Raw genomic sequence first — 25,655 nt, 5'->3', positions numbered from 1 at the left:
TTAGCTTGGAATCTAACTCTACTCCTAGAAGTTTAATGTTATCTTTGGTTTGGATTTCAACATCATTCACACAGATGTTACTATCATTTTGAGTGAAGCCCAAGTTCAAAACCTGATATTTCTCAAGGTTTCCTGCCAGTAAGTTAGAGTCATACCACGTTGTTGCTAAGTTGGCACTATCCTTTAACTGGGATATGATAGCTGCCTGATCTGCACCTGCATGGTAAATCTGGTGGTCGTCTGCATACATAGGCAATTTCGCTGTAAGACAGTAGGATAGATCATTCTGGAAAACATTCCATAAGAATGGGCCCAGCGCAGAACCCTGCGGACAGCCACAACTCACAAATTGGCTCAAACTAACATGACGACCAATCTTTACTTGATATTTCTGTTCATTTAAATAACTGTTTAGGAGTTGAATAGTGCTTTTCTGGAGAACGTTCACTTTAAGCTTGCATAGAAGTAGTGGTGGGTGCAACAAGTCAAAGGGCTTTGACATAATTATCTGTTGAAAGTATACTCACAACCTGTCTTGGATCCCTTGCGAGTCTCCAATCTTCTACTAGATTGATCAAAGTTGTTTCGCAGCTGTGAGCTTTGCGATAGGCAGATGAGTTCTGATAAAAGCGGCTTCCCAAAGCGGAGTTGATCTGCACTCTAACCAGCTTCTCGAGAACTTTGCTTACACAAGGAAAGAGTGTTATGGGCCGGTAGTTTTCCTTCACAGTCCTGTCATCTTTTTTGTACACTGGAGCCCTATACCCAAACTTCCATTCGCAGGGCCATGCATTGTTGTCGATACAAGAATTGAACAAGGTGGTTAATGGAGCGGATAATTCCTCGACACCAACTTTTAAGGCCTTGGAAGGGTTGCCATCAGTGCCGGTGGCTTTGTTTGTATTCAGCGAATCGAGAGCTGCGAGGACTTGACCATGTGTGACCGGTTTGATTTCAATGGTTTGTGTGAAGTCCCTGTTTTCATGCTGTATCCTCTGAACACAAGGGTGATCCCAAAAGCCCTCAATTGACTTTTTTTCAATCGCTGTGCCTCCGATGCCATCCGCCAAGGTAGCAAAATGCTCAACCAATTCCTCAGCCACCTGTTGTTGATTCGTTATCATATTACTACCGTTTGTCATTTTAAAGTGGATGTCATTTCTTTCGATACAGCTCTTAGAACTCAAAAATGGCTTGAAGGTCTTGAAAAATGCTTTAGGATTGTTTTTCAGATCGTTTGACATTTTATTCCAGTACTGTTTTATTGCTGTTCTTCTTTGTCTGGTGGCCTCGTTCCCATCCTCGGAGACCCAGGGTCTGAGTCGATTTGAAGTTAGGGCATGAAGAGCCCCTGGGGACATTGTCTTACAAGACTAGTTCCAAACGGTCGCACTCGTTCTGCCATCTGATTGGTGCCAGAAAAGCTTTGTGTTTTTCTGCCCAATCAGAGTGAAGTGTGCTTTAGAGTCCTTTCGTGTGTTTTAACACATACAAGTAGCTCAGTTGCTCGCTGTGTTTGTCTGGACCTTGCGACGGAGATTTGCTTGAGGTGAAAAGTTTCAGTCTCAGCACAATGTAAGAGAAGTCGATCAGATTGTCCGCGAAAATCTTACCGGAAATCATACTGAATACTTTCGCAGGTATCACTAGAGAACGTGTTTTAAAGTTTGCTAGGTTTGTATAAAACACGATGATTGCAGTCATTGATATGTCGCTTTAAACGTTAAAGGAGATTTAAGCTTAAATCTTTCTAGATTTTTTGCATAATTTGCTGTGACTGAAACTTTGCCAATCCCATGAAGTTATTTCGTCGCACGGGCCACGCAGGTATGTCGAGCAACTGGCGCATTCGCCTACGTAGCTTTCTGTTTTCTGTGCGCGCTAAAATCTAATCTTAGTAGTAAAGACAATACGGCCAAGGTTGCAGAGAACGTTGAGTTCGTGGACGACCTCCAGCAAGTGCTAAGAGAAAGCTTAGCTGTGTTTCCGGTTAGCTAATTAAAATCTGAACAAAAACTTATTAACGAGAACATCGCGGGAAGGAGAGATGTTTTCAAGCAGTTACCGAAGGGCTTTGGAAAGAGTTTAATCTTTCAACTGCTGCCTAGAGTGTTGAAATTCTTGAGCCAGGAAGGCCACGGATTCTCTTCTTGTCCCTTGGTCACTGTCATTTTACCTCTTATGTCGATTGTTTAAGATCAAGTTAAATACCTTTGATCATTGGGAATCGATCCGATGCTGTTTTCAGTGGGAAAAACAAAACCAAAGACCAAGAAATTTTGGATGGAAAGGGCGGGTTTACTTTATTGCAAATGTCAGCTTAGTAGAACAGGATCATCTACCCACATCTAATATGCAAAAGTTTCCACGCTCAGCTCTTCTTTTTTTTCAAGCGAAGATGAGATTAGATTTTGGCACGCACGGAAAGTTGCGCAAGAACCAGTTGCTCGACATACCTGCGTGGCCCGTGCGACGAAATAACTTCCCGGGATTGGCAAAGTTTCAGTCACAGCAAATTATGCAAAAAATCTAGAAAGATTTAAGCTTGAATCTCGTATAACGTTTAAAGCGACATATCAATGACTGCAACCATCGTGTTGTGTACAAACCTCGCAAACTTTAAAACACGTTCTCTAGTGATACCTGCGAAAGTATTCAGTATGATTTCCGGTAAGATTTTCGCGGACATGATGGATTTCTCTTACATTGTGCGCTGAGACTGAAACTTCTCACCTCAAGCAAATCTCCGTCGCACAGTCCAAACAAACAAAGCGAGCAACTGAGCTACTAGTATATGTTAAAACACACGAAAGGACTCTAAAGCACACTTCACTCTGATTGGGCAGAAAAACACAAAGCTTTTCTGGCACCAATCAGATGGCAGAACGACTGCGACCGTTTGGAACTAGTCTTGTAAGACAGTGTCCCCAGGGGCTCTTCATGCCCTAACTTGAAATCGACTCAGCCCCTGGGTCTCCGAGGATGCCTCGTTCCTGGCTTTGCGTCTTAATTCCCAGCAGACTTCTTTTCAGCAAGATAACCATAGTAATTAACCACCAATAAGTGAAAATCCACAAAATCTCCCTCAGTTTTTGCACAAATGTCGGATTCGCATACAGAAGTACTTCAAAACTTCTTTACAGTAACCACACGAAATCTTTCAAGGAGCTGAAACCCTTCGACTTGCAATTACCGTAACAATCGAACGCCCTCGACTCCCATGCCATAAAACAAAACTCTTACCTACGAGAATATTTCAATTAATGATACGGTGTGAAACTACGATACTAACCAACCCTGAAGGCGACACTTCTGCCATCGTCCGCAACAATCACATGCAATCGCTGTTTACTCCAAGTAGAAACATACAACTATGAAGAGTCCAGTGGGAGAAGAAAAATTTCCCTCTCGCGTCTTCATTATGTTCAAGGTCTTCAAGATAACACACCCTTCTCTCAGTCGAGCGAAATACTGACAAATAAATGCGATTGATTTGAAGGGATCTAATATCATTATCAGATACGACCGCCATCAACATCGCCATCTTGCCTCAGGTTAGTTTGCCGCCGAATATTCTAGTGCCTAGTCTTTGCGCACCAAGTTACTACTTCGCTGATAAGTATGAAAGAAAAAAAGAAACACCTATTGATCGAAAGGATCACAGAAAATAAACAACTGAATCGAAAATAGGAAAATAGTCAAGCGTAAGCCGAGGATGCTTCTAGTAATTCCCAATATTCCTTCCTTTTTGACGAAGTCCGTGGCGTGCGTCTAAACGAATGAGCGAAAAACAAACTTTTTAACCGCGGGGAGCTCTTGGAGTGAGCCGCTCGAAAAGAAAGCGCGCCAAAGCATCGATTTTTCTTTTCTTTGATTGTTTTGAACTTGTGCGACGGACTTTACCAAAAGGAAGCGCTTGCTTAAAGTCCACATCGGTATATACGTTATTTCAGAACTCGTGTCTCTTATCCTCCAGCTCATGTTTGCCATCTGCGGATCCGAGCATTGATTGGTCGCAAACTTTTGTCTTGTTATGATTTTGGAACGTGCGGGACGCAAAGCTCCAAAGTCTCGACAGCCTTGAGCGTTAGGCTCAATCTTACGCTTTCACGCTGAAGCCACTGTTTCCCATGCATTTAAGGTTTCTGATTTTGAGATAGCAAACTGCTGTTTCCTAAAATAAAATTAATTCTCTCTCAACAAAATTTAATCAGGCCTGTTTCTTTGTATTAGGGATGAAAGTTTCTAAAGAAACTGTGGTGCTGCGTCGGTGGGGGTAACAAGGTAATTTGGTCATATCAACTATTTGCTCTGAGAAGGGCTAACGTTCGAAATGTCAGCTTTTAACTCGTTACGGTGGCCAATTTACAATTTCAACTTAGTTGATATAACCCTAATTACCTGTTTCCTTGTACTTGCTTTGGGGCGGAACCCTTCAAGAATAGAAAGTCTTACGCAGTGCAAAGCAATGGTTTCAAGGGGATGCATGCCCCCCAACCCTACCCCCCTCTTGTTTAATACCAGAGAGTAAGTAGATAAAACCCTGGTCAATGATAACGAATCTTTACAAAACCAATTCCAGAATACTGATGGCAGTGAGGTATCAAGGAGACAACTGGGCTTGGAGAATTAAACAACAATAAATGTAAAATTCATCAGCGTTTAATTAACATTGCAGTTGGTTACATGTGTTGTAAAAAGGTATCAAGGAGTCACCAAAAGAAAAAATAAACGTATGGTACAAGCGTAGAAAGATTGAAAAAAAAAAAACAACAACAACAACAACAATAACAATATACATCAAACATCATTGTTAGCCTAGATATAAGTATTCCATTACAATCTGCAGGCGTGTTCAGATCAGTAATTCCGATGGATTAAGTCTACTGGTTTTCGCCTTTAGAAAACCACAGAAGGTTTCTGAACAGTAACTGTTCATTACAAGAACAGTTATGGACAGCCACATACCACACATTTGAGCTCTATCGGCTTCAAAAAAGTGTGAATAGAATATCTAAACCAACACTCGTTAATTAGACCACACACTTAACACTTGGTCTATGGTAGTCATTAAGAACCACTAAGTATTGCATCATTCAGACTACGAAAAACCAATATGCTTAAAAAATGAATCAAATGAAACTGGACAGTGTGGCAACTAGCTTTGACCAGCAGAACAACCTAGGAGGTCTTGTAATGAAACCAAAACGAGGCGTTCGGGAATTTTCATGGAAGGGTTGTGGTACTTGTTCAAAGTAGACTGTACTTCTGTGTTGATTGGTTGACTGCGTCATTCGTGCGTTTGATTAGCTAGTGATTACTCCACATCTGTATTTGCACACTGGCAAAGTAATGAGTGACGTTGTAGTCCTTAATCAGGAGAAGTCTTTCGTACGTGTCTGTCACACATGTCCACTTATCGTCAATGGTTATTACTACGTGGTTGCTCGTCAACAGGAGAAACATTCCCTTGACGTAAATAGCAAAACAAACGAACCGTTAAACAAGAATTCAATACCGACAAAGAGAAAAAGAGAGAGTGGTTGCCAGTACGAATTGGGCTGAACCACTTTGGAAATGACGAGTTCACTATAAACAAAATTTGTTTGAACGACCTTTCAACAATATACATATAACTGTAAAGTTTTTTTTTAAGCCTAAGATTAGTCGAGATGTGATTCAACCCATACTGAAAATTTAAGATGGTTTAGATAATTACGGTTACTTACAAAGGAGGGACCAATTAAATGCGTCCTTGAGGTTACTTCCTAGCTTTAGAACCTGAAAAATATGGGTTTTTTTTTTGTTTTGTTTTGTTTTTTTGCATTATTTGATTCAATTGAAGTCAAACATTTTACCTAACGTTTCCCAAAAAATTAAATCTCTAAAAGCATCGGAGTTATTTTGTAATAGAAAAACGTATTTTCAAACAAAATTTTATAAGTATGATGCACGATCCTCGTAGTAGAGAGCGCTATTTATGCAATAGCGAAAATCAGACCTGAAAAAAAGCGTCGGAAAAAAAGTTTACAAATCAGGAAGGTGTCATAATCTCTTTCGTGGACGAGTCCCGTGGGGGAATTTTTGAGGCAGCCGTTCATCTTGAGGCTCGTTTTTCATGTTATTCGCGTATTTTGTTCACATCACGCACTTGACAAATTCTCAAGAGGAAGCTCTTTAATTTTAGTTTCTGCGTCCCCTAAATGGTGTCCATGGCCACTTAATAGAGGTATCCGCTGAATAGGAGTTCATTATAAAGGGAAAGGTGACTCGGCTTAGTGTTGAAAGAGGGAGTGTTGGTGGCTTTGTCTTTGAGTCCAAGCTGGTTACGGACCGTTTTGCACACAAAATATAATCATTGTATGATTACATTGACTTACCAAGAACATCCAGGTCGATTGTGCTGTAGCTTCTTTTCGCTGACTGCAGCTTAACTCCTAAAATATACGTCCCAGTATCGGAAGCAAATACATTGCGGATTATCAAAGTGGCTGGCCGCTCGATCGAAAAACGGGGTCATCCTCGCTGTAAAAACCTGACGAGGTTTTCTTTGTTTCATGAGGTATTGTTTTGCTGTACGTTATTGTTTATAATGTTTTATTGTCTTTGTTTTACGTCACTCGTGAGCTTCACAGGTTTTTACACCGAGGATGAGCCGACTCTTCTGCCACTGTTCTCAACAATCACTTGCAATCGCTGTTTACTCCAAGTAGCAACACACCACTATGAAGAGTCCATCAAGAAAAGAAAAATTCATTCTCGTGTCTTCATTAATGTTCATCATTATGTTCAAGGTAACACACCCTACTCTCAGTCGAGCAAAATAAGAACATATGCAATTGCTTTGAAGAGATCTAATCTCAAAATTATCTGCTCCGACCGCTATCAACATCGCCATCTGCATTAACACTTATCTGGGGTGCTTAGGGTTTGTCTATATTCGTAGAATATGTAGTTTCATTTGAGCTCCAAAAGGTCTACCTTGATCGGGATAGAACGGGTCCGGAAGAGGTCGCGCTTAGTATGGACTTCTGTACGAATCCATGACTTGGAAACAAAAGGTTTTCGTTACAATTGTATAGCTTTCGGGATGTCTAGGGTAATCTTCACATTCCCACACAGATTAATAATCAACTGAACCCAACATAAAAGGAAAAAAGGTTTGCAAACAGAAAAATTTAAAATTGAATTTTAGAAGCCTATTTTGGCTTTGCATCTGATACAAAAGCAACAAAGATCGAGGCCGCGCGAAAGAACATGCCCCTTGAAGTCATCTGGTACTGGCTCGACCATTCTCAGCGTTTATTCTGACCTTAGTATTAGCAAAGTCGCGTGCTGCTGCTTCGCTCATGCCAGCTGTAGATCACAAACCGGAAAACAAAACGTCTATGTTAATTGATCAAGAAAAAATTAATTAATAATAGAGGACAGAAAATAAACAAATGGAAAATATGTAAATAATCAAATGCATGCCGAGTAAACTTCTCATGGCATTGGTATATATGTTCTTCAGCAATCGTATATTTTATCCACATTATTCCCAACTGAAGCTCATACCCGCCATCTACGAGGGTGTAAATAGGTTTTCGGGATCCGAGCCTTGTTTGATGGCAAACTCGAGGTTCGGAAATTTTATGCCTTGTTAATTTAGGAATGTGGGACGTATAGCGAGATTCTGGACGGCAGATATTAACAGTAAGCGAGATTTAGGAACTTATTGGTGGGAATCGGTATAAGAACGGAAAATGCCACCGTCACAACTTTCTCAGAGATAATGACGCTGCGTTCACTTTATTATACTTCGAACCTTTTCCACGTGGTGTAATCCTCTACAAACGGCGGATCACTCTGGGCAGAGTAAACTCATACGCTTTGCGAGTACACAACTAAGGCCTTTGTTGATGAATAAAGGGAGAACTGTAAAAGATATCCGGTACTAGCTATATTATATACTGAAAATGACATCAGACGCCACTTCCCCTCTCCTTCTCCTTCGAAAAACCCGAGGGATTAAGGAAAAAACAAAAAAAGAAATGGAAATATCCGTTTCATGAAAGACCTGTTCAGAATTTCCTTATACGGTTATGCGGTTGCGATATGCTTGCTGAAGAGAATAAATGTTAAGTATTGTACCGCCCTTATATGAAATAGGAGCTTCAAAATGTATGCTTCACTTGCTAAACGCCTTCTGATCCTGAATCCTCTGAGAAAGCCCTGATAATAAGGTAAGAAGCTTGATAGAATGCTTTCAGCGCATGATCGAACCCGACCTAACACAGTCAATGAGTATTTTATCATTTGACCGTCGTTCTTCCTTTTTCTTCCTTTTCTCTCGTACTTCTTTCGGATAGTATCCCGCCGCGCCGTACGGCTTTTTACGGCCTTAATGTTCATGCTATCGCGTACGGCTCCAATATGGGGATCTTTGTGCATTGTATTTCAATACACGGAGGCTAGAAGATATTAATTTTCCGTTGGAGTGGCAAGAACAATAGCTGACGATTGAAGACAGCAAACGAGTAAGATATTGTTCCTTTTTGAAAATCTTTAGATCAAACAGCGTTTTCTTTTAGGTCTTTTCGTTCTCTTGTTGCTTAGAAAATGCATTTACATCTTCTTTGCTTCTTTCCTTACCTTCCTTTCCGCAACGAATTTTGCGGTAGCCACTATTCCAAACAACAGACAAACCAAGCTCATGCAACAAAAATTGAAAAGGCGGGAAATATGACGTCATGTTCATATGAAAAATATGCCACTGGGTTTCCGGAATCAGTAAACCAGTGTTTTAGTTGTCGGTGATGCAATCCTGGTCATATAATATTTTTCGTTCACGTTTTTACACTTCGAGTCTTTTCCGCCCAATGTAATTCTCCACAAACGGTGGATCACTCTTAGCAGAGTATACCCATGGGCTTTGCGAGTAGACGACAAAGGCTTCTGTTGATTAATGAAGGAAAACCGGATAAACATTTCCGATAGTGATTATACTATACCGTAAATGACAGAGAACGTCACATCCCCCTCTCCTTCTCCTTCGAAAACCAAAAGGGTGAAGGGAAAAGAAAAAAGAAACAGAAATATCCGTTTCATGACAGACCTGCTCAGATTTCCTTATACGGTTATGCAGTTGCGATATATGATCTCGTGAAGTTTCGTGTTAAAAAATTGCTTGCTGAAGAGAATAAATGCCAAGCATTGTTCCGCCCTTGTATGAAAAAACAAGTTGGAGATGTATGTACTATTTTCTAGGCGGCTACTGATCCTGAATCCTCTGAGAAGGTCTTGATTCTTAAATTAAGGTAAGAAGTTTGATAGAAATGTTTTTAGCGTAGTGAAGTTCGTGCGTCATGACCAAGCCTGACCTTACTCAGTCAATGAACATTTTATCATTGTTAAGAAAGGCAAAAGGCACCGCCCCATTCCTTTCAATGAATATCGTGAAGGTGCTTAGAAATTTCAACTTTGACGTTAAAAACTTGAGCTTTTAGAATTTCAAACAAAGACGCATGTAAGATCTATCAACGTTTAATGAGCATTACAGTTGGTTACATATGTGGTGCAAGCGGCAAAGAAAGATTCGAAAAACCAATCTGCATCAAACACTATTATTTCCCTGTAGATGTAAGTAATCTATAACAATCTGCAGGTGTGTTCACTTCAGCACTTCCGATGGATTAAGTCTACTGGTTTTCGCCATTGGAAAATCGCTGAAGGTTTATAAACGGTAACTGTTCATTTCCAAAACGGTGTCATGGACGGAGCTTGTCCTGAAGGCACAAACCACACATTTAAGCATTTTTGGGCTTCTCAAAAAAGCGTGATTATAGTATGAAAATCAACACTCGTCAATTAGACCACACAGTTAATATGGGAAATATGGTTTTCATATACAATCAATAAGTATTGTCTCATTCAGACTACGAAAAGAACATTATGCTGGAAAAGAAAAAGAATACGACAACAAATCAGAACAGTGTGGCAATCAGCTTTAACCAGCAGAACAACCAAGCAGTTTTCGTATTTAAACCAAAACGAGGCGTTCGTGAATTTTCATGGGGGACTTGTGCTTATTGTTTAAAGAAGACTGAACCTATGTTTTGATTGGTTGACGGTATCATACATGCGTTTGATTAGTTCGTGATTACTTGACACCTCTATTTGCAATCACTTGCAATCGCTACTTCCTCCAAGTAAAAACATGCAGTTATGAAGAGTCCAGGGGAAGAAGAAAAATTTCACTCTCGCGTCTTCTTTTGGTAATCATTATATTTAGGCCGACACACCCTACTCTCAGTCGAGTACAATAAGAACAAATGCAATTGCTTTCAAGAGATCTATTCTCAAAATTATCTACTCCAAGCGCCATCAACATCGCCATCTGCATTAACATTTACCCGGGGTGCCTCAGTAGTGCTTGTCCATACTCGTAGAATATGTAGTTTTCATTTGAGCCCCAAAAGGTCTACCTTCATCGGTATGAAAAAGTAATAACTTTTTACGGACTTCTGCACGAACCTACGAATTGGAAACAAAAGGTTTTCGTTCAAATTAATAAAGACTGATAGTTTCTAAAGAAACTGTTTGGGGCTGCGTCGATGGGGGTAACGAAATAATTTGAATATATCAACAAAGTTGAAATGGTAAATTGGCCACCGTTACGATTATAAAAGCTGACGTTTCGAGCGTTAGCCCTTCGTCGGAGCGAAATTTCGTTCAAATTGTTTACCTTGCCGGATGTCTACGATAATTTTCATATTCCCAAAGAGATTAATGATCACCTAGACCCATCCCGGAAAGAAAAGAGGTTTGCGAACAGACAAATTTAAAGGAATTTTGGAAGCTCTTTTGGATCTGCACCACCTACATCAACAACAAAGATCGTAGTCGCGCGAAACATGCCCCTTGAGTGACCTGGTACTGGCAATCCCAGAGTTCATTTTGACCTCAGTACAAAGCAATGTCACGCATTACTGTTTCATTCATGCCAGCTGAAGAACATAACACCCATGAAAATTGATCAAGAAAATTTTAATTAATAATATAGGACAGAAAATGAACAATTGGAAAATATGTAGATAATCAAGTGCATGCCGAGTTAACTTCTCGTGGCATTGGTATATATCTTTTTTCAGCAATCGTATATTTCATTCCCTTTATTCCCAACTGAAGCCCATATCCGCCATCTGTGAGGGTCTTAATAGGTTTTTTGAGATCTGAGCCTTGTTTGATTGCAAACTCGAGGTTCGGAAATTTTTATGACTAGTTCATTTAGGAATGTGGGGGACGGCTGTTGAGATTCTGGACGGTAGATATGAATAATAGGCGATGCTTTGGAATTTATCGGTGGGAATCGTTATAAGAACTGGGAAAGCTACTGTAAAGAGATAATCAAACGGCGATCTTAAAGAAAAAAGGAAAAGAGAATCGGAAATTTTCGTTTCATGACAGACCTATTCATATTTCCTTATACGGTTATGCGGTTGCGATATATCGTCAATCAATCAATCAATTTAATATGTGAGCATACAGAAAACGAAACGTCAGAGGTTATCCCTATCGAGGACGCTCCTACATAAAATTTAAAATATTATATACTACAATGCAAAATTTAAGAATCATCAAGAAATAGCTAAAAAAAAGGGAAAAAAACCCCGATATTTTGCAATTGAAGTTTACGACGAAAAATGTTGAAATCCTGTTTGTGCACTATCTCTTTAGGAAGAGCATTCCACTGTTTTATAATTCTAACATATATTGAGTGTAAAAAACAATTTACTCCAGCAAATGGCTGTCAGTAATTTTAATAAATGATTTGATCTTGTTTTACCATAATAATTAAATTCAAAATAATCATTACAGTTGAGGCCATTAAGACCACGAATAGTCTTGTAGCACTCTAGCAAAGATAGATAAGACCTCCTTGATTGAAGACTGGACCACTTAAGCATTGCTAGTCTTTCCTCGTACGGCGAGTCCCTAAATGACATCGCGAGAGCGTATTTCGAGGCCCTACGTTGTACTCGTTCAAGAGCATCAATGTTCTTCTGTAAATATGATGACCAGAGAGGGATAGCATATTCCAGAATGGGTATAACCAAGGTCTTGTACAGACGTGAAAAGACCTTGTTTCCTTTTAAGGAAACCCACAATCTTATTGGCTTTATTTACAACTTCCTGAGTATGGGTGTTCCAGGATAGATTTGAAGACAACGAGAACCCCAAATTGACCGTTTGGGTGACACACTGAACCCGCGGCGTACTACCAGATAGCTTCTAAGGATAGCTGGTGTGATCTCTCGAATGCATAACACTTAGGACTTCACATTTGTCAGGGTGGAAAGCTCCATCTCTGTATCATCTCTTGAAGTTTCGTCTTAAATCATTGCTTTCTGAAGAGAATAAATGCCAAGCATTGTACCAGCCTTGTATGAAATAACAGTTTCGAGATGTCTGCGTTATTTGCTGAACGGCTACTTATCCTGAATCCACTGAGAAGGCCTTGATTCTTAAGGTAAGGGGCATTATAGAAATACTTTTAGCGTAGCGAGGTTCGTGCGTCATGACCCTGCCCGACCTAACACAGTCAATGAGCATTTCATCATTAGACCATCGTTCTTTCTTTTTCTTCCCTTTTCTTCCTTTATTATTGTTAAACAGCTACTGATTCGCGAGGTGCGTCATTACTGCGCCGATCTAGCACAGTCAATGAACATTTTTATCATTTGGCGGGTGTTCTTCCTTTTTCTTCCCTTTTTTTCCTTACTTCTTTCAGATAGCATCTCGCCGCCCTGTACGGCTTTTTACTGCCTTAATGTTACGCGATCGCGTAACATCCCTAATATGGGCATCTTTGTGCAACGTTTTTTCAATACAAATGTTATGTTCGAGTGGCAAAAACAATATCTCACGACTAAGGGCAGAAAACGAGTAAGATAAATATCTTTTTGAAAATCTTTATTCATTTTTTATTTTTTATCTGGAGATTTACCATAAGGTAGGTGTAGAAACAATAGCACTCTAATTCTCCTACTAGGTTTTTACACCCTGGAAACCCAACCCCAAAAGTATAGTTTAGATTACTAGGATGAACTCAACCCACTACGAAGAAAGGAGAAAAAAATACAAAAATATATCGAAACATTAGCAAGAACAAATAGAGGATACATTAACTTAACGACATTTAGGGCAGGTTAACTTAAAGGTGCGGACTTTGTCTCTATCAAAAAACTGATTCAACCTAAGAAATAAAAAGATTTGATCTTAGTTTTAAAGCAAAACAGCGTGGTTTCAGTTTTAACATGATCAGGAATGGCATTCCAAATATTTGAAATCCTAATGAAAAATGAATCCCTAAAAAAGCGAAGTTCTAAAATATGGAGTTGCCAGATATAGCCCCGTAGTACTACGACGTGATTTGGTATTACAAAATTTAACATAATTATCTAAGTTAAGGCTAACAGTTCCTAATTTACATTTAAAGAAGAAAATAACATCTAAATATTCAAGCCAATTGTTAACTGGTAATAAATTGAGATGAATTAATCTATGTTTATAGTCCATGTTCGTATATTTACAGATAAATTTGGAAGCACGTCTTTGGGTCCTTTCGATAAGCATTAAATTCTTAATAACTGATTGGGGGGCCCAGATGGTAGAAGCAAAACTGAAACGCGATCTTATTAAAGAAATATACAGCACGGTAAGACTTTTTTTGTTCTTGATTGTGTGGCAGTGCCTCTTAAGAAACCCAAAAAGTTTGTTAGCTTTAGAGACAGTCAGGGTAATGTGATCGTTTCATGTGAGGTCTTTAGTGACTGTAACTCCAAGGTCCCTCTCTTTCACGACAAGCTTCAACTCGGTATTGTTTAGTTTATATACACGTGGTGGGCTGATCTTTTTGTGACTTATTCTTAAATCATGGCACTTTGTTGGCTGGAAGTACAATTCATTGAGGGATGACCAGTTGCAGAGGAGATGGCATCATCTTGGAGAGCACAGATATCAGAAGCAGCTTTGATAGTTTTGAAACATTTGGAGTCATCTGCATACATAGCCAAAGATGAGGTCTTTAGGATGTCCGGCATATCGTTGACAAATAATAGGAACAGTATAGGACCAAGGATTGAGCCTTGTGGAACTCCAGACTTAACCACGCTCCAGGACGAAAAACGACACGTTGACTTCTCCCATAAGGTAGCTCTTGAACCAGTTCAACAGAGGACCATCGATACCAAACATGCGAAGCTTTGACAAAAGTTTTGCATGGCACACAGAGTCAAAAGCCTTTAAGATAAAACAGCGCTTTTTCTTAGGTGTCCTCGCTCTCCTGTTGCTTGGAAAATGCATTTACATCTTCGTTGCTTACCCGTCCTTTCCACAACAGATCTTGCTGTAGCCATTATTCTAAAAAACAGACGAACCAAGTAAATTAAGCAAAGTTTGAAAAGGCGGGAAATGTGACGTCGTGTTTCATATGAAAAGTACACCGGAAATAAAACGAGGGTTTTTTAGTACCGGTGATGCAATCCCGTCCTTATAACATTTTTCGTTCACTTTTTTACACTTCGAATCTTTTCCACCCAGTGTAATCCTCTACAGACGGTGTACCACTCTTGGTGGAGTATACCCATACACTTTGCAAATAGACGACTAAGGCTTTGTTTGATCAATAAAAAAGATCGGATAAAGATACCCGATACTGACTATATTATACTGTAAATGACAGAAGATGTCACTCCCTCTCTCCTTCTCCTTCGAAAAACTCGAAAGTCGAAGGGATGAGAAAAAAAGGAAAAGAAATATCCGTTTCATGACAGACCTGTTCCGATTTCCTTATAAGGTTATGCGTTGTACCGTCCTGTCATGAAATAACAGCTTCGAAATGTATGTGTTTCGCTCTCAGGAGGATGGTAAGACTCCGGACGGCGGATATTACAAGAACGCGAGATTTTGGAATTTATAGGCGGGAATGGGGATAAGAACTGCGAAAGCCACCGTGATAAGTTTCCCCGATATAATCAAACTGTCAACTGAACAAAAATGTAAAGCATTGTACCGCCCATGTATGAAATAACAGCTTGGAGATGTACTTTTTTCTAATCGGCTACTGACCCTGAACATTCATTAGGTAAGAGACTTGATGGAAATGCTTTCAGCGTCGCGAGGTTCGTGTATCATGACCGCGCCCGACCTAACACAGTCAGTGAGCATTCTATCATTTGACTGTTGTTCTTCCTTTTCTTCTTTATTTCTTTCAGATAGCATCTCGCCGCGCCGTACGGCTTTTTACGGCCTTGATGGTACGCTATCGTATACGGCCCTGACATGGGGGATCTTTGTGCGAAGTATTTTCATTACACAGTGTCGAGAAGATAAAATTTTCGCGTGGTAAGAAAAATATCTCACCACTAAGGGCAGCAAACGAGTAAGATGAATTTCTTTTTGAAAATCTATCAATCAGCGTTATCTTTTAGGTCTTCTCGCTCTCCTGTTGCTTGGAAAATGCATTTACATCTTCATTGCCTACCCGTCCTTTCCACAGTAAATCTTGCGATAGCTATTATTCCAAACAACAGACAAACCAAGTATATTCAGCACAATCTGAAAAGGCGGGATATGTGACTTCGTGTTTCACATGGAAAATACGCCACTCGGTTCCCGGATCTAGTAAACGAGTGTATTAGTTCCCGGTGATGCAATCCCGTCTATGTAATGTTTTTAGTTCACTTTTTCATACTTCGAATCTTTTCCGCCCAGTGTAATTCTCCGTTAATGGTGGATCACATTGTGCAGAGTATACCCATAGGCTTTGCGAGTAGACGACTAAGGCTTTTGTTCATTAATAAAGGAAGAGCGGTAAAACTAACTCAGTCAATGGGCATTTTACCATAGTTAAGAATGGGCAAAGGCACCGCCCCAATTCCCTTCAATGCATATCGTGAAAGTGCTTAGAAATTTTAACTTTCATGTTGAAAATTTGAGCTTTAAGAGTTAAACAATGACGCATGTGAGATTTATCAGCGTTTAATGAGCATTACAGTTGGTTACATATCTTGATATAATAAAAAGTGTCAAAAAGTCACCAAACGAAAAAATAACTGTGCGGTACAAGCGGCATAGAGAGATTGAAAACAAACCCTCTGCTTCAAACTAACCACTGTTTACCTGTAGATATAAGTATTCCAAAACAATCTACAGGTGCGTTCGTATTAGTACTTCCGATGGATTACGTCTACAGGTTTTCGCCATTGGAAAACCCTGATAGTTTAAGAAAAGTAACCATTCATTGCCAAAACAGTGTTTTGAACGGTGTCTGTCCCATAGGCACATACCACACATTTAAGCTCTCTCGGCTTCTCCAAAAGGCAAGAATCATAATATAAGAATCAACACTCGTTAATTAAACCACACATTTAACACGTGATATATGGTTTCCATTAAGAATCAGTAAGCATTGTATCATTCAGTCGTTCAGACTACGAAAAAGCTTTATGCTAGTTAAAATAAATAAAACGAAACTGGACAGTGTGGCAGCCAGCTTTACCCAGCAAAACAACCAAGTAGTTTTCGTAATGAAGCCAAAACGAAGCATTCGTGAATTTTCATGGGAGGCTTGAGGTACATGTCCAAAGTAAACTGAACCTCTGTTTTGATTGGTTGACTGCGCCATCCATGCGTTTGTTTAGCTGGTGATTACTAGACACCCGTATTTGCACACTGACAAAGTAACAAGTGACTTTTTAGTCCTTAATCAAGAGGTCTTTCCTCAGTGTCTGCCACACATATCTACTTGTCGTTAATAGTAATTACTAAATTACATGTTAAATATGACATAAGGTGAAATAATCACTCACTGCATTGCAGGGCATAAAAAAAAACCTCAATAACTTTTTAACCTTTCTGACTAATTATCAAAGTGAAAACGAAAACCATGCAAAAGGCATTGGCCACTCTCTTGATCCCGAAGAAACAATGAAGACCATGCCATACTAGAACTACTTAACCAGGAAACCAACTTATCTTTTTTATACAAAAAAAAACAAAACAAAACACAATCATAGCTATTATTAACGTTTTTGGGTAATTGACAAAACACACACGCATTAACAGCTTTGCTGTGATTTAAAAAATTGGGTGCCACACATTTCAGCCCAGGGAAGTAGATGCCAAAATATGTGAACTGCCCTACAACAACCACATGGAAGATCAGGGCGATGGCGGAGAGTAAAACAAACAAAAAATGAAACACTTAAGGTTAATAAGTTCCCTCAAAATTTGTTAATGTTGCGAATCGAAGTGTTAGAAATAAACAAATTAAACCTCTTCCTTAACGAATTTTCGCAACGAGCATACTTGAAAAATATTGACTTTCCATCTATATTTCATATTACCAAAAGAAACAAAAGAAAAAACAAACAAACTGAAAGCTAAAGCAATATGAAACGAAATAATGCAAAAAATGTAAATTTAATTGAAAATCAACAAATCGGGCCATAAGATCATTTTCACCTTGCACCAAATATGATATTGCGACGTTATCTGCACATAACTATGATGCACAGCTTGGCTACGGGACCAAAGTTACTTTAAATCAAACACCCCACGGTATCTTGAAGGTGTACCGAAGCATGGCAAACAAGCTCCCTCTTGTTTAGTATAGTGCATCACCTTTTGCTACCTGCGTCAACATTGTTCTTGGTGTTTTTTGTTGTTTTTTAAATGGTTATGGCTGAAACTTTTATTACCACGATAAATCTGGTAACATAGGGCACAAAAGAACGTGACATCACGAAGGAAATACCTATGTCCTCAGCGCTCGTGGGCTGGGTAGCCGAGTTACGATGGTTTGGTTTCCCGAATGTTAAAAATGACTAAATTACTGATATCTAAATTCTAAGAGGTTTTGCCTCCGATCAAATACAGCGGGCTGGGCTAATCTAATTTTCAATCGTTATGGTGATTGACGTTACCAAAGACTGTCTACTTCTTAAAAAAATTCTGAACATACGGGCGTGCGCCATGTCAAAAACCTCATCTTTACCTTTCAATTTTCGACTACGTACGTACGCTATAATACTTTTCCAAACCAAAAGTAACATTGCAATAAATACGAAGTAAATTGCTTAAGGATTTTATAATTACAAGAATTAAAGGAAAAACATCTGCAATCGAGCTGCAAGTTTTGCTAGACTAGAAGGTTATTTTTGAACAAAGCTACCTCTTCAGTATATCTCGTCATCTCCCTTTTGTGTAAACTATGTTACGAAAAAGATTATATGCAAAGAAAATTGACGTTAACATCTCAAATTAGAAAAATATATATTGTTAAGGAAATGACTACCCAAAATCAAAGACCACACGGGAAGACTACAAAAGTAAAAGAAAAAAAAAAGAGATACAAATATCACATTTTTGTGCATGAGAGAAAATAACTGAGAAACATGAGAATTCACCACAAGGCTACGATTACCATCATCCTTGGAAACAACTGCAGCTCTTCTAACTTTACAAACTCAGTTAAAACTAAAATCCTGTCTCGTTAGTTGCCTCTGAACTGTCACCTGTGTTCCCAGCTGAGGATTCCTCCTTGCTGCCAGTGCCAGTATTACTGACAGCTACGGTGATACTGTCTTTAGGAAGCACAGCGCCTGTGTCAGGGTTTCCCTTCAGAAACTGGGTGATGTCAGCATACTGCGTTTCACCATAAGCCTCCGGCCGTTTGATCGGAGGCAGGGGTTCGGGGGAGGTGGATACTTTAGGCATTTTCTGCATCTGTTGGAATTCATCCAAATCAGCATAAAAAACTTCACCGGGCTTCTGTTTCTGTCGGTAAAAAAATATGACAAGAGGTCTTTGAGTTGGGCAAGACATCGCCCATTATGTAACACCTTCAGATTGCTTGTACCAAAGAAACTGAGACTATTGAATTGTCCGCAAATAAAGTACCACCAAAGAAAACTACAGAAATTAGAGACAAAACTTCTATAGTTTCAAGTTGTCTTTGTCTTCTACAGGTTTAAACCAGGAAAAATTTAACTGGAAACGCTCAGAGAGGGGTAGAAGTTAGTCTGTAGGGCTGCCAGTAATCTAGCAAAACAAAACAGAAAATAGAAAATATGAAATGGCATGTGGCTACTGATATAGCACAATTTTAATGGCAATGAAGAGAAATAGAACGGAAATAGAACATTCAACAAAAATAGGTTGTATAATGCCGCTAGAAGGTAGTGTTGCGATTTTTTTTAAAAATTCACTTGCAAAATAGAAAATCTGCCGCATCCCGCACATCCACGAGCACTATATTCTAGACGAGTAAGATGATATAAGAATATAGTGTTAAATTGACGTTCAACCAATAACTAAATGGAATAACAATGAATTATGATAGCAATAAACAATGCTTCTTTTAATTTTGCCTGAAATTTCAAACGATTTTCTTTATTTCGTTGCAATTCCACAGAGACTTTTGTCTCTTACAGCAAGGAATGTTGCGCTTTAGCCGGCATGATCTGTCACTCTGCGTTATAGGTTATTCCACCATCCCACCGCTTAACCTTTCCGTTGAATACGGTCAACCTGCTAACCTCAAGATATCGCACTTCGCACCTTGCTCCTTGCTCAATGGGTAGATTTAGCGGCTCCCCTGGGCATAATTCACTGATTTAAACAGTAAAATGCTCTGTCTTCAACGATAATTTTTTTCCTTAAATACGAAGGCGCGCTATATCAGGAAGTCTTCCCTGGGAAGACCTAGGCTCATTTGTCACCCACCGTTGACGCGTGCGGGTCAAATTTAAATGCTGGTAGACGAACAGAAGGAGCTAATGAGATATCTATTGTTTATTTCCACCAGCATGGTGGAATGAGGTAACGTGCAAACCACCTACTTCGATCTCAAATTTACCGCCACAAATAAAGACACTTTCCATTGGAGAAAGGAAATACAAATCTCAAAAATTCTTGTATTGTGATGAAGACATAAAACAATTTTGAGGAATGCGCCCACTGTTCACTGCTTTAGAGTAGCTGTAGCTCGAGCTGACTTGACTCTAAGAGTTCTACATCACACGACGGTTGATTGACAAATGGTCCAGTGGGACCTAAGGCTCCTTTTATAGCGCGCCTTCGTGTTTAAGGTTCCATGAGGAGCAGATCACACCTTTGCAGATATTTCAGGTCATCCTCGGTGTAAAAACCTGACGAGGTTTTCTTTGTTTCACGAGGTACTGTTTTGCTCTACGCTGTTGTTTATTATGTTTTGTTTTCTTTGTTTTACGTCACTCGTGAGCTTCACAGGTTTTTACACCGAGGATGAGCCGATATTTCTGAAAGGGGAAAAGTTTGTTTTCTCGGCTTCACGCCATAGTGAAATTATTTTGAGATGTTTCTCGTTTTTTGAAGTAGGTTTTCGTGATGCCCCGGTCACACCGATTAAGATATTTCTGTGAGCGATTTGTTTTTCATCGCGTGGCTCAAAGCTTGTCAAATTTGCTCTCTTTTATTTAAAGTTCCTATTGTGTTTAAATATGGAATACAAAATTTGTTCAATAACTATAAAACCAATTTTAGCCAGAAATTTAAGATTGGAACCCGGACCGTCGGATTCCACGGTCTAATTCCTAGACAGGAACTCTACCACAACACCACATGGATGACGCAATGTAATCATATCAGTCGTCGTCAGTCCACTACCCAAAGACTAGTTAGCACAAACAAAATCATGATATAGTATGTTCCTATGAGGATTCAAACCCGGATCGTCGAATTCCTTGAATCTCTACCACTGAGCCACATAAACAAAACGATGCATAATTACCAATCGTCCGTGTCGATTAAACCCCGAACAGTTTCCGAAGATTTGGACTACTTGCACTCTCTAGTTCTAAAGATTTCGACTGCTCACACCCACTCTTACAGAAAGCCACAATAACAACAAACTATCTGAAAATAAAATTCAAATTACAATCACTGGCCGGCAAACCTTTTTTGATGTCCTTGACATGTCGACTTCAGCGTAAGTGTTGTCTTGTTCGTTCTTCTTCTTCTTTTTCTTCTTTGACTTGTCCACGACAGCGTACTGATCTTCAGTCAGCTTTTGCTCAGCAGCTTCCTTATTTTTCTTTTTGTCTTTCTTCTTGGATTTGTCTACCATAGCATATGCAGGTATTGGTTCACCACCCATTGCTTCCACCGATTGTTCATTTTCAATTTCCACTGTGGGTTGAGGTCCTGACTTGTGATAACCACAGTTATCTTTTGCAAATGGATTACTGTCTGATAGGGTACTGTGATTACTGGAACTAAAACAATGGTGAAGATATGTCGGTATAACAGCTTAAGTATAATGCCCATGTGTGGGTTTAAACACTTACTTCATTGATGATGGACAACTTAAAGGGATACTCTCCACAAAATTTTACCATTTTCTTAAAATGTAGAACTTATGCCAAAACAACCATATGAAGGCAAAGTTTCCTTAAAACTTTCTTTCGATGAAAACCCTACGTCTAAAAGCGCAAAATTGCTCAATACAAGGACTGATCAATGACGTAGAGAGAACCGAAGACTTTTGAGTCTGAATCAAGTGATTCGATTCGATTCGTACTTCTTCGGTTTCATATGCGGTAAACGAGAATCCAGACGACGACACTGCTCTTGAGGACGCTCAAGGAACACAACCATATTTGTTTGAGCCTCGCCACAGTGACTAGTTCTGGTACGGACTCATCGAATGAGTCAGAGGAGGCCGATTAACTCGAGCGATTCTAAAACACTGCTGGTAAGCGATTTTAAGGAGTTACAATTTTCGCCTTCTGGCGAAATCTCTTCGTTTGTATTTTTCACTAGGTGAAGTGATCTTTAGATTTGTGAAATGCAGCAGTTTTGGCCATAAATTGTTGAACCTCGTCTTGATTAGAACGGCATTTATTTCGGACACAATAAAGCAACCCTCTCACATTTGCTGTTGCCTCTCGTAATTCCTTATCCTTAAGCTTCTTCAACTGTGCTATTGAAGTTGAGACTGCAGAGACTGAACCGAGACTGAGTCGAGTTCTAAAATGTGTTTGCTGTTGCGAAATCGACTGTTTTACAGCCAAAGTAATGAGGCGATCGAGGCAGAAGGACTGGCCGAGCCACCTTTTAACACTAGCGCTGTTTGATAGACTCGCTGGGTTCCATAGACGGCGTGGTATCATTACAGGGACCCTTACGACGGCCCTGGACACAAAAGAAAGGCAGGCAGTTGGCAAGGTGGTGTTATAGTATTTTAGAGAAAGAAGCGTGACCTTATCTTCACGTGCTGTCTGTTGAATTGGGACTCACGTTCCTATCCCTGGTATTGAAGAAGACTTCACATTCGAAGGGCTCCGTTTTGCAGACGAGAGATTGTTCATTTATTACCCTTTTCGATTACTTTCATCGAAGAGGATTTTTGTCGGAGATGTAATGTACCGAGTCTATACTAAAACGTTGAAACTTTATTTATGCTGAGTCAATTTCACTTAACAGAAGATCAAAATTGACCCGATCAATTAACATTTGGGTTGTGACGAAACACCCACGTTTCGCCTACAGTACTAATTTGTTTGATTCGGTTAATCAGCAAAATATGATTGTGTACCCAATCATCTTTATGCATATGCACCTGAGACCTCTAAAGTTTATAAATGTCTACAGTTGTCACTTGGTCTTCAACTGCTTTACTCGAATATTTGTCCAGCCTATTTTTGGGTGATTGCAATGAAATGTTTCCAGAAAGGGTAATTAAGAAATCACCTGTTAAATCTTGACCTTAGAGCATCGACACTGAGCAGCAGTTGGTTAGTGCGCCGGATTGTGTTGTGCGGGAGGTCGAGGGTTCGAGCCCCGGCCGGACCAATACTCATGGTCTTAAAATAACTGAGGAGAATTCGCTACCTCTCTATAACAAGAAATGGATAGATATTCTAGTCTTCTTGGATAAAGACGAATAAACCGTAGGCCCCGTCTCCTGCAGGGTTAGGGGTAGGAGACAATAATAATAATAATAGTAATAATAATAATAATAATAATTTTTCATTAAAAAAATCCTTTATTCACCATAATCACAAAAAATGACAAACATTTTGATAAAATGCTTGAAACTCGAAAAAAATGTGTTAAAATGTCTAATAAAAATGTAAGAAAAACTAGAGGATACACACTATGATAACGATAATTCACTCTAATCATCAAAAATATTTATAATAATAATAATGATAATAATAATCAAAGCAAATAACTATTTACAAGTTAAAAGTAAAAACGACCTAATAGTAGTTCCGATTTCAATTAAAATCCTATCCACAATCTTGTCCTTTTCATCATCATCCATATTATTACTGTCGATGCTAAAATAAAAATGCGTCTTTAGTGTTCAAGAGATAAAATTACACTAGCCCTAAAATATAATCATAATAATTTAATAAATTCACAAAAAGGTAGAAACGAAAAAAAAAAAAAGAAAGTATATATAAAACTTGGTAAAATTCACAAAACTACATTGGACAGGCGGTAGCGTTGTCGAGGGAGAAGTCCAAGTCGATGATATATAATAATAATAATAATAATTCAATTTTTATATTGCGCAAATTAACATGTGGATATGATCAAATGCGCATCACAACACTTTTCGGGAGCTTTTGGCCGGACTGCATCAGCAGTTTACAAACAATCGAAGGAAACTTATTTGAAGATGCCCCCTTCCCCCAATTCCCAGTAAACAGGCCTGACCACATCACAGTAATCTCGTGAGTGGGTTCTTTAACGTCCCCTGCCTAACCAAATTAACCCATTAATAGGTGCAGGAGACGGGACCTACGGTTTATTCGTCCTTATTCGAGAAGACTAGAATGTCTATCCATTTCTTGATATTATAGGAAGGTAGCGCATTGTCCTCAGTTATTTTAAGACCTTGAGTGTTGGTCCGGCCGGGGCTCGAACCATCGACATCGACCTCCCGCACAACAGTCCAGCGCTCTAACCAATTGAGCTAACCGGGAGACGTTAATTTCCCACGCACGAGACTACTGTGTGGTGGATGTCCTCCCCTGGGGTGGGATGGGTGGGTGTTAGTCCTGAGAAGCTCTTAAGGGGAGTGGTCAATTAACCTATGTAATACATGTAACCTACGTAACCTAGCAGCCTGTTTATCAGGGTTGTCGTACTTAAATGAAAGTGATGGTGGAGTAGCAGCTCTCTTTGACACACAGCTTTCAGGTCCTAGTAGTATCTTAACTACAGATCAGATCTTTCAGATCAGCTTTATAGCCTAAGTGATACAATTCTAAAAACAAAAAGTTAAACCAATCATTACTTTTACATCTTTTTACCCCCTAAGTTACGGTTAAAATGAAAAAATGTCACAAGTTAATTCGAAATGGATGCCAGCATGATACAATTCCTAATAGTTTAGTTTTGGCAAGTTGACTCAATAATTCCCTTTTGTTTGGCCACTTAATGTAAGAACATTCTATCAAAATCTTCTTGACAGTATATTTATTCTTCTTATGTTTTGGAAAAGCAATGTTCACCTGCTTATTTCTTCCATCCTTTTGATTTTAAATTAGTTAATGGATACACACCTATTTTTCATTCCTTTTTGCAAGTGCTTCAATCTTTTTGCTAGTTCCTGAGTCATATCAAAAAAGACATTCCTTATCTAAAGTAATGTGAGAACAGGGATCAAAAGGAGAGGGTGCTGTCTCTCTACTTTTTTTACTGTTTGTAGAGATACTCTACTGCCACAGTTGCTATCAGAAACAAGCGAGTAACATCGTCCATTACTGTGCGACTTACTTGTATTCTTCTGTATTTTTTAGTGACTAAACTAGCCTTTAGCGGTACGGCTACTCCTAAATTGCACAGAAACATCTTTACCTTTTATTTAAGTTTGGATGCTGACATCTTGAGCTTGGGGCAAGGAATTCTGTTACGAAACCCTCGGTACTCGAGCTCGTTTTTGATCGGAACGGGGTTTTTTCAGTTTTCTGTAGGTGCAGCGAAAATCTGGAACACGCACCGGGTAAATGGGTTGAGTTATAGGTTTGAAAAAGCTTTTCGTATCTTTTTGTCATTTGATAAAAACAGGGTTAATACATACCCTTGCAGCTTCCAATTTTCTATACGCTCCTCGCAGTTGCTGTCCATTTTGTTTCGATGATCCAGCGCTAGACTCACCGAGTTGTGAAGATGAGAGGTTTTTGTATACCTCTAGCCTTTGTTTCTCTTTTACAGGCGGATTAATATCAAACATTGTGGGGAACAGCACTCTATTTTAGAAGGGTTTTCATCTTTAAACCCAAAGATTTCACTTCAACCGACTGTTCTCAAAAGAATCGGCAGTGAAGTGAACGCTACAAAGACGGCTAGAGTTCTTAGGTTAACGAATCCGGATCGAGTGTTTCTCACGGCGTTCGTTCATAACCTGGCGAAATGAAGATGTTCAGGTCATTCACGAAAGCCTAATCCATTGCTACGTGTATTGGAACGTACATCGGCCACACATCGTTGCGGCATTATCGTGGTCTTGGGCGCTTTTTTGCTTGTGATGAGATCTCGATGTGCTTGTTTTTGAAATGTCAACGGAAGTCGAATGAGTTCTCCTACATCACGACCGTTGACAGGCTAAGCTGCCG

General features: G+C 39.4%; 1 protein-coding gene and 2 long non-coding RNA genes across 3 annotated transcripts in view; 1 reads left to right on the top strand and 2 right to left on the bottom strand.

The window, feature by feature from the left end:
• Nucleotides 1-4,596: 4,596 nt before the first annotated feature.
• Nucleotides 4,597-7,129, bottom strand: LOC148726908 (uncharacterized). The gene is made up of 3 exons (XR_015989792.1): nt 6,381-7,129; nt 5,730-5,781; nt 4,597-5,469 (listed from the first exon to the last, which is right to left on the bottom strand). It is a non-coding gene; the product is annotated as an uncharacterized LOC148726908 (long non-coding RNA).
• A 654-nt stretch (nt 7,130-7,783) lies between these two features.
• Nucleotides 7,784-17,048, top strand: LOC148726907 (uncharacterized). Its single transcript, XR_015989781.1, has 3 exons — nt 7,784-8,519; nt 9,250-9,299; nt 15,258-17,048. It is a non-coding gene; the product is annotated as an uncharacterized LOC148726907 (long non-coding RNA).
• The window catches only part of LOC111343803 (hemicentin-1), an 85,689-nt gene continuing 76,041 nt past the window's right edge, over nt 16,008-25,655 (bottom strand). Inside the window, exons 20-21 of the mRNA XM_088727613.1 lie at nt 20,981-21,299; nt 16,008-18,822 (exon numbers count right to left, since the gene is read on the bottom strand). Coding sequence (XP_088583739.1) covers nt 18,523-18,822; nt 20,981-21,299 — 619 coding nt within the window. The 3' untranslated portion in view covers nt 16,008-18,522. The remainder of the gene's footprint in view (nt 18,823-20,980; nt 21,300-25,655) is intronic.

This window comes from Stylophora pistillata, chromosome 7 (genome assembly GCF_964205215.1).
Source record: "Stylophora pistillata chromosome 7, jaStyPist1.2, whole genome shotgun sequence".
Taxonomy (NCBI): Eukaryota; Metazoa; Cnidaria; class Anthozoa; order Scleractinia; family Pocilloporidae; genus Stylophora; species Stylophora pistillata.
Note: the sequence above shows the minus strand (reverse complement) of the source record. Positions and strands in the feature narration are given on the sequence as shown.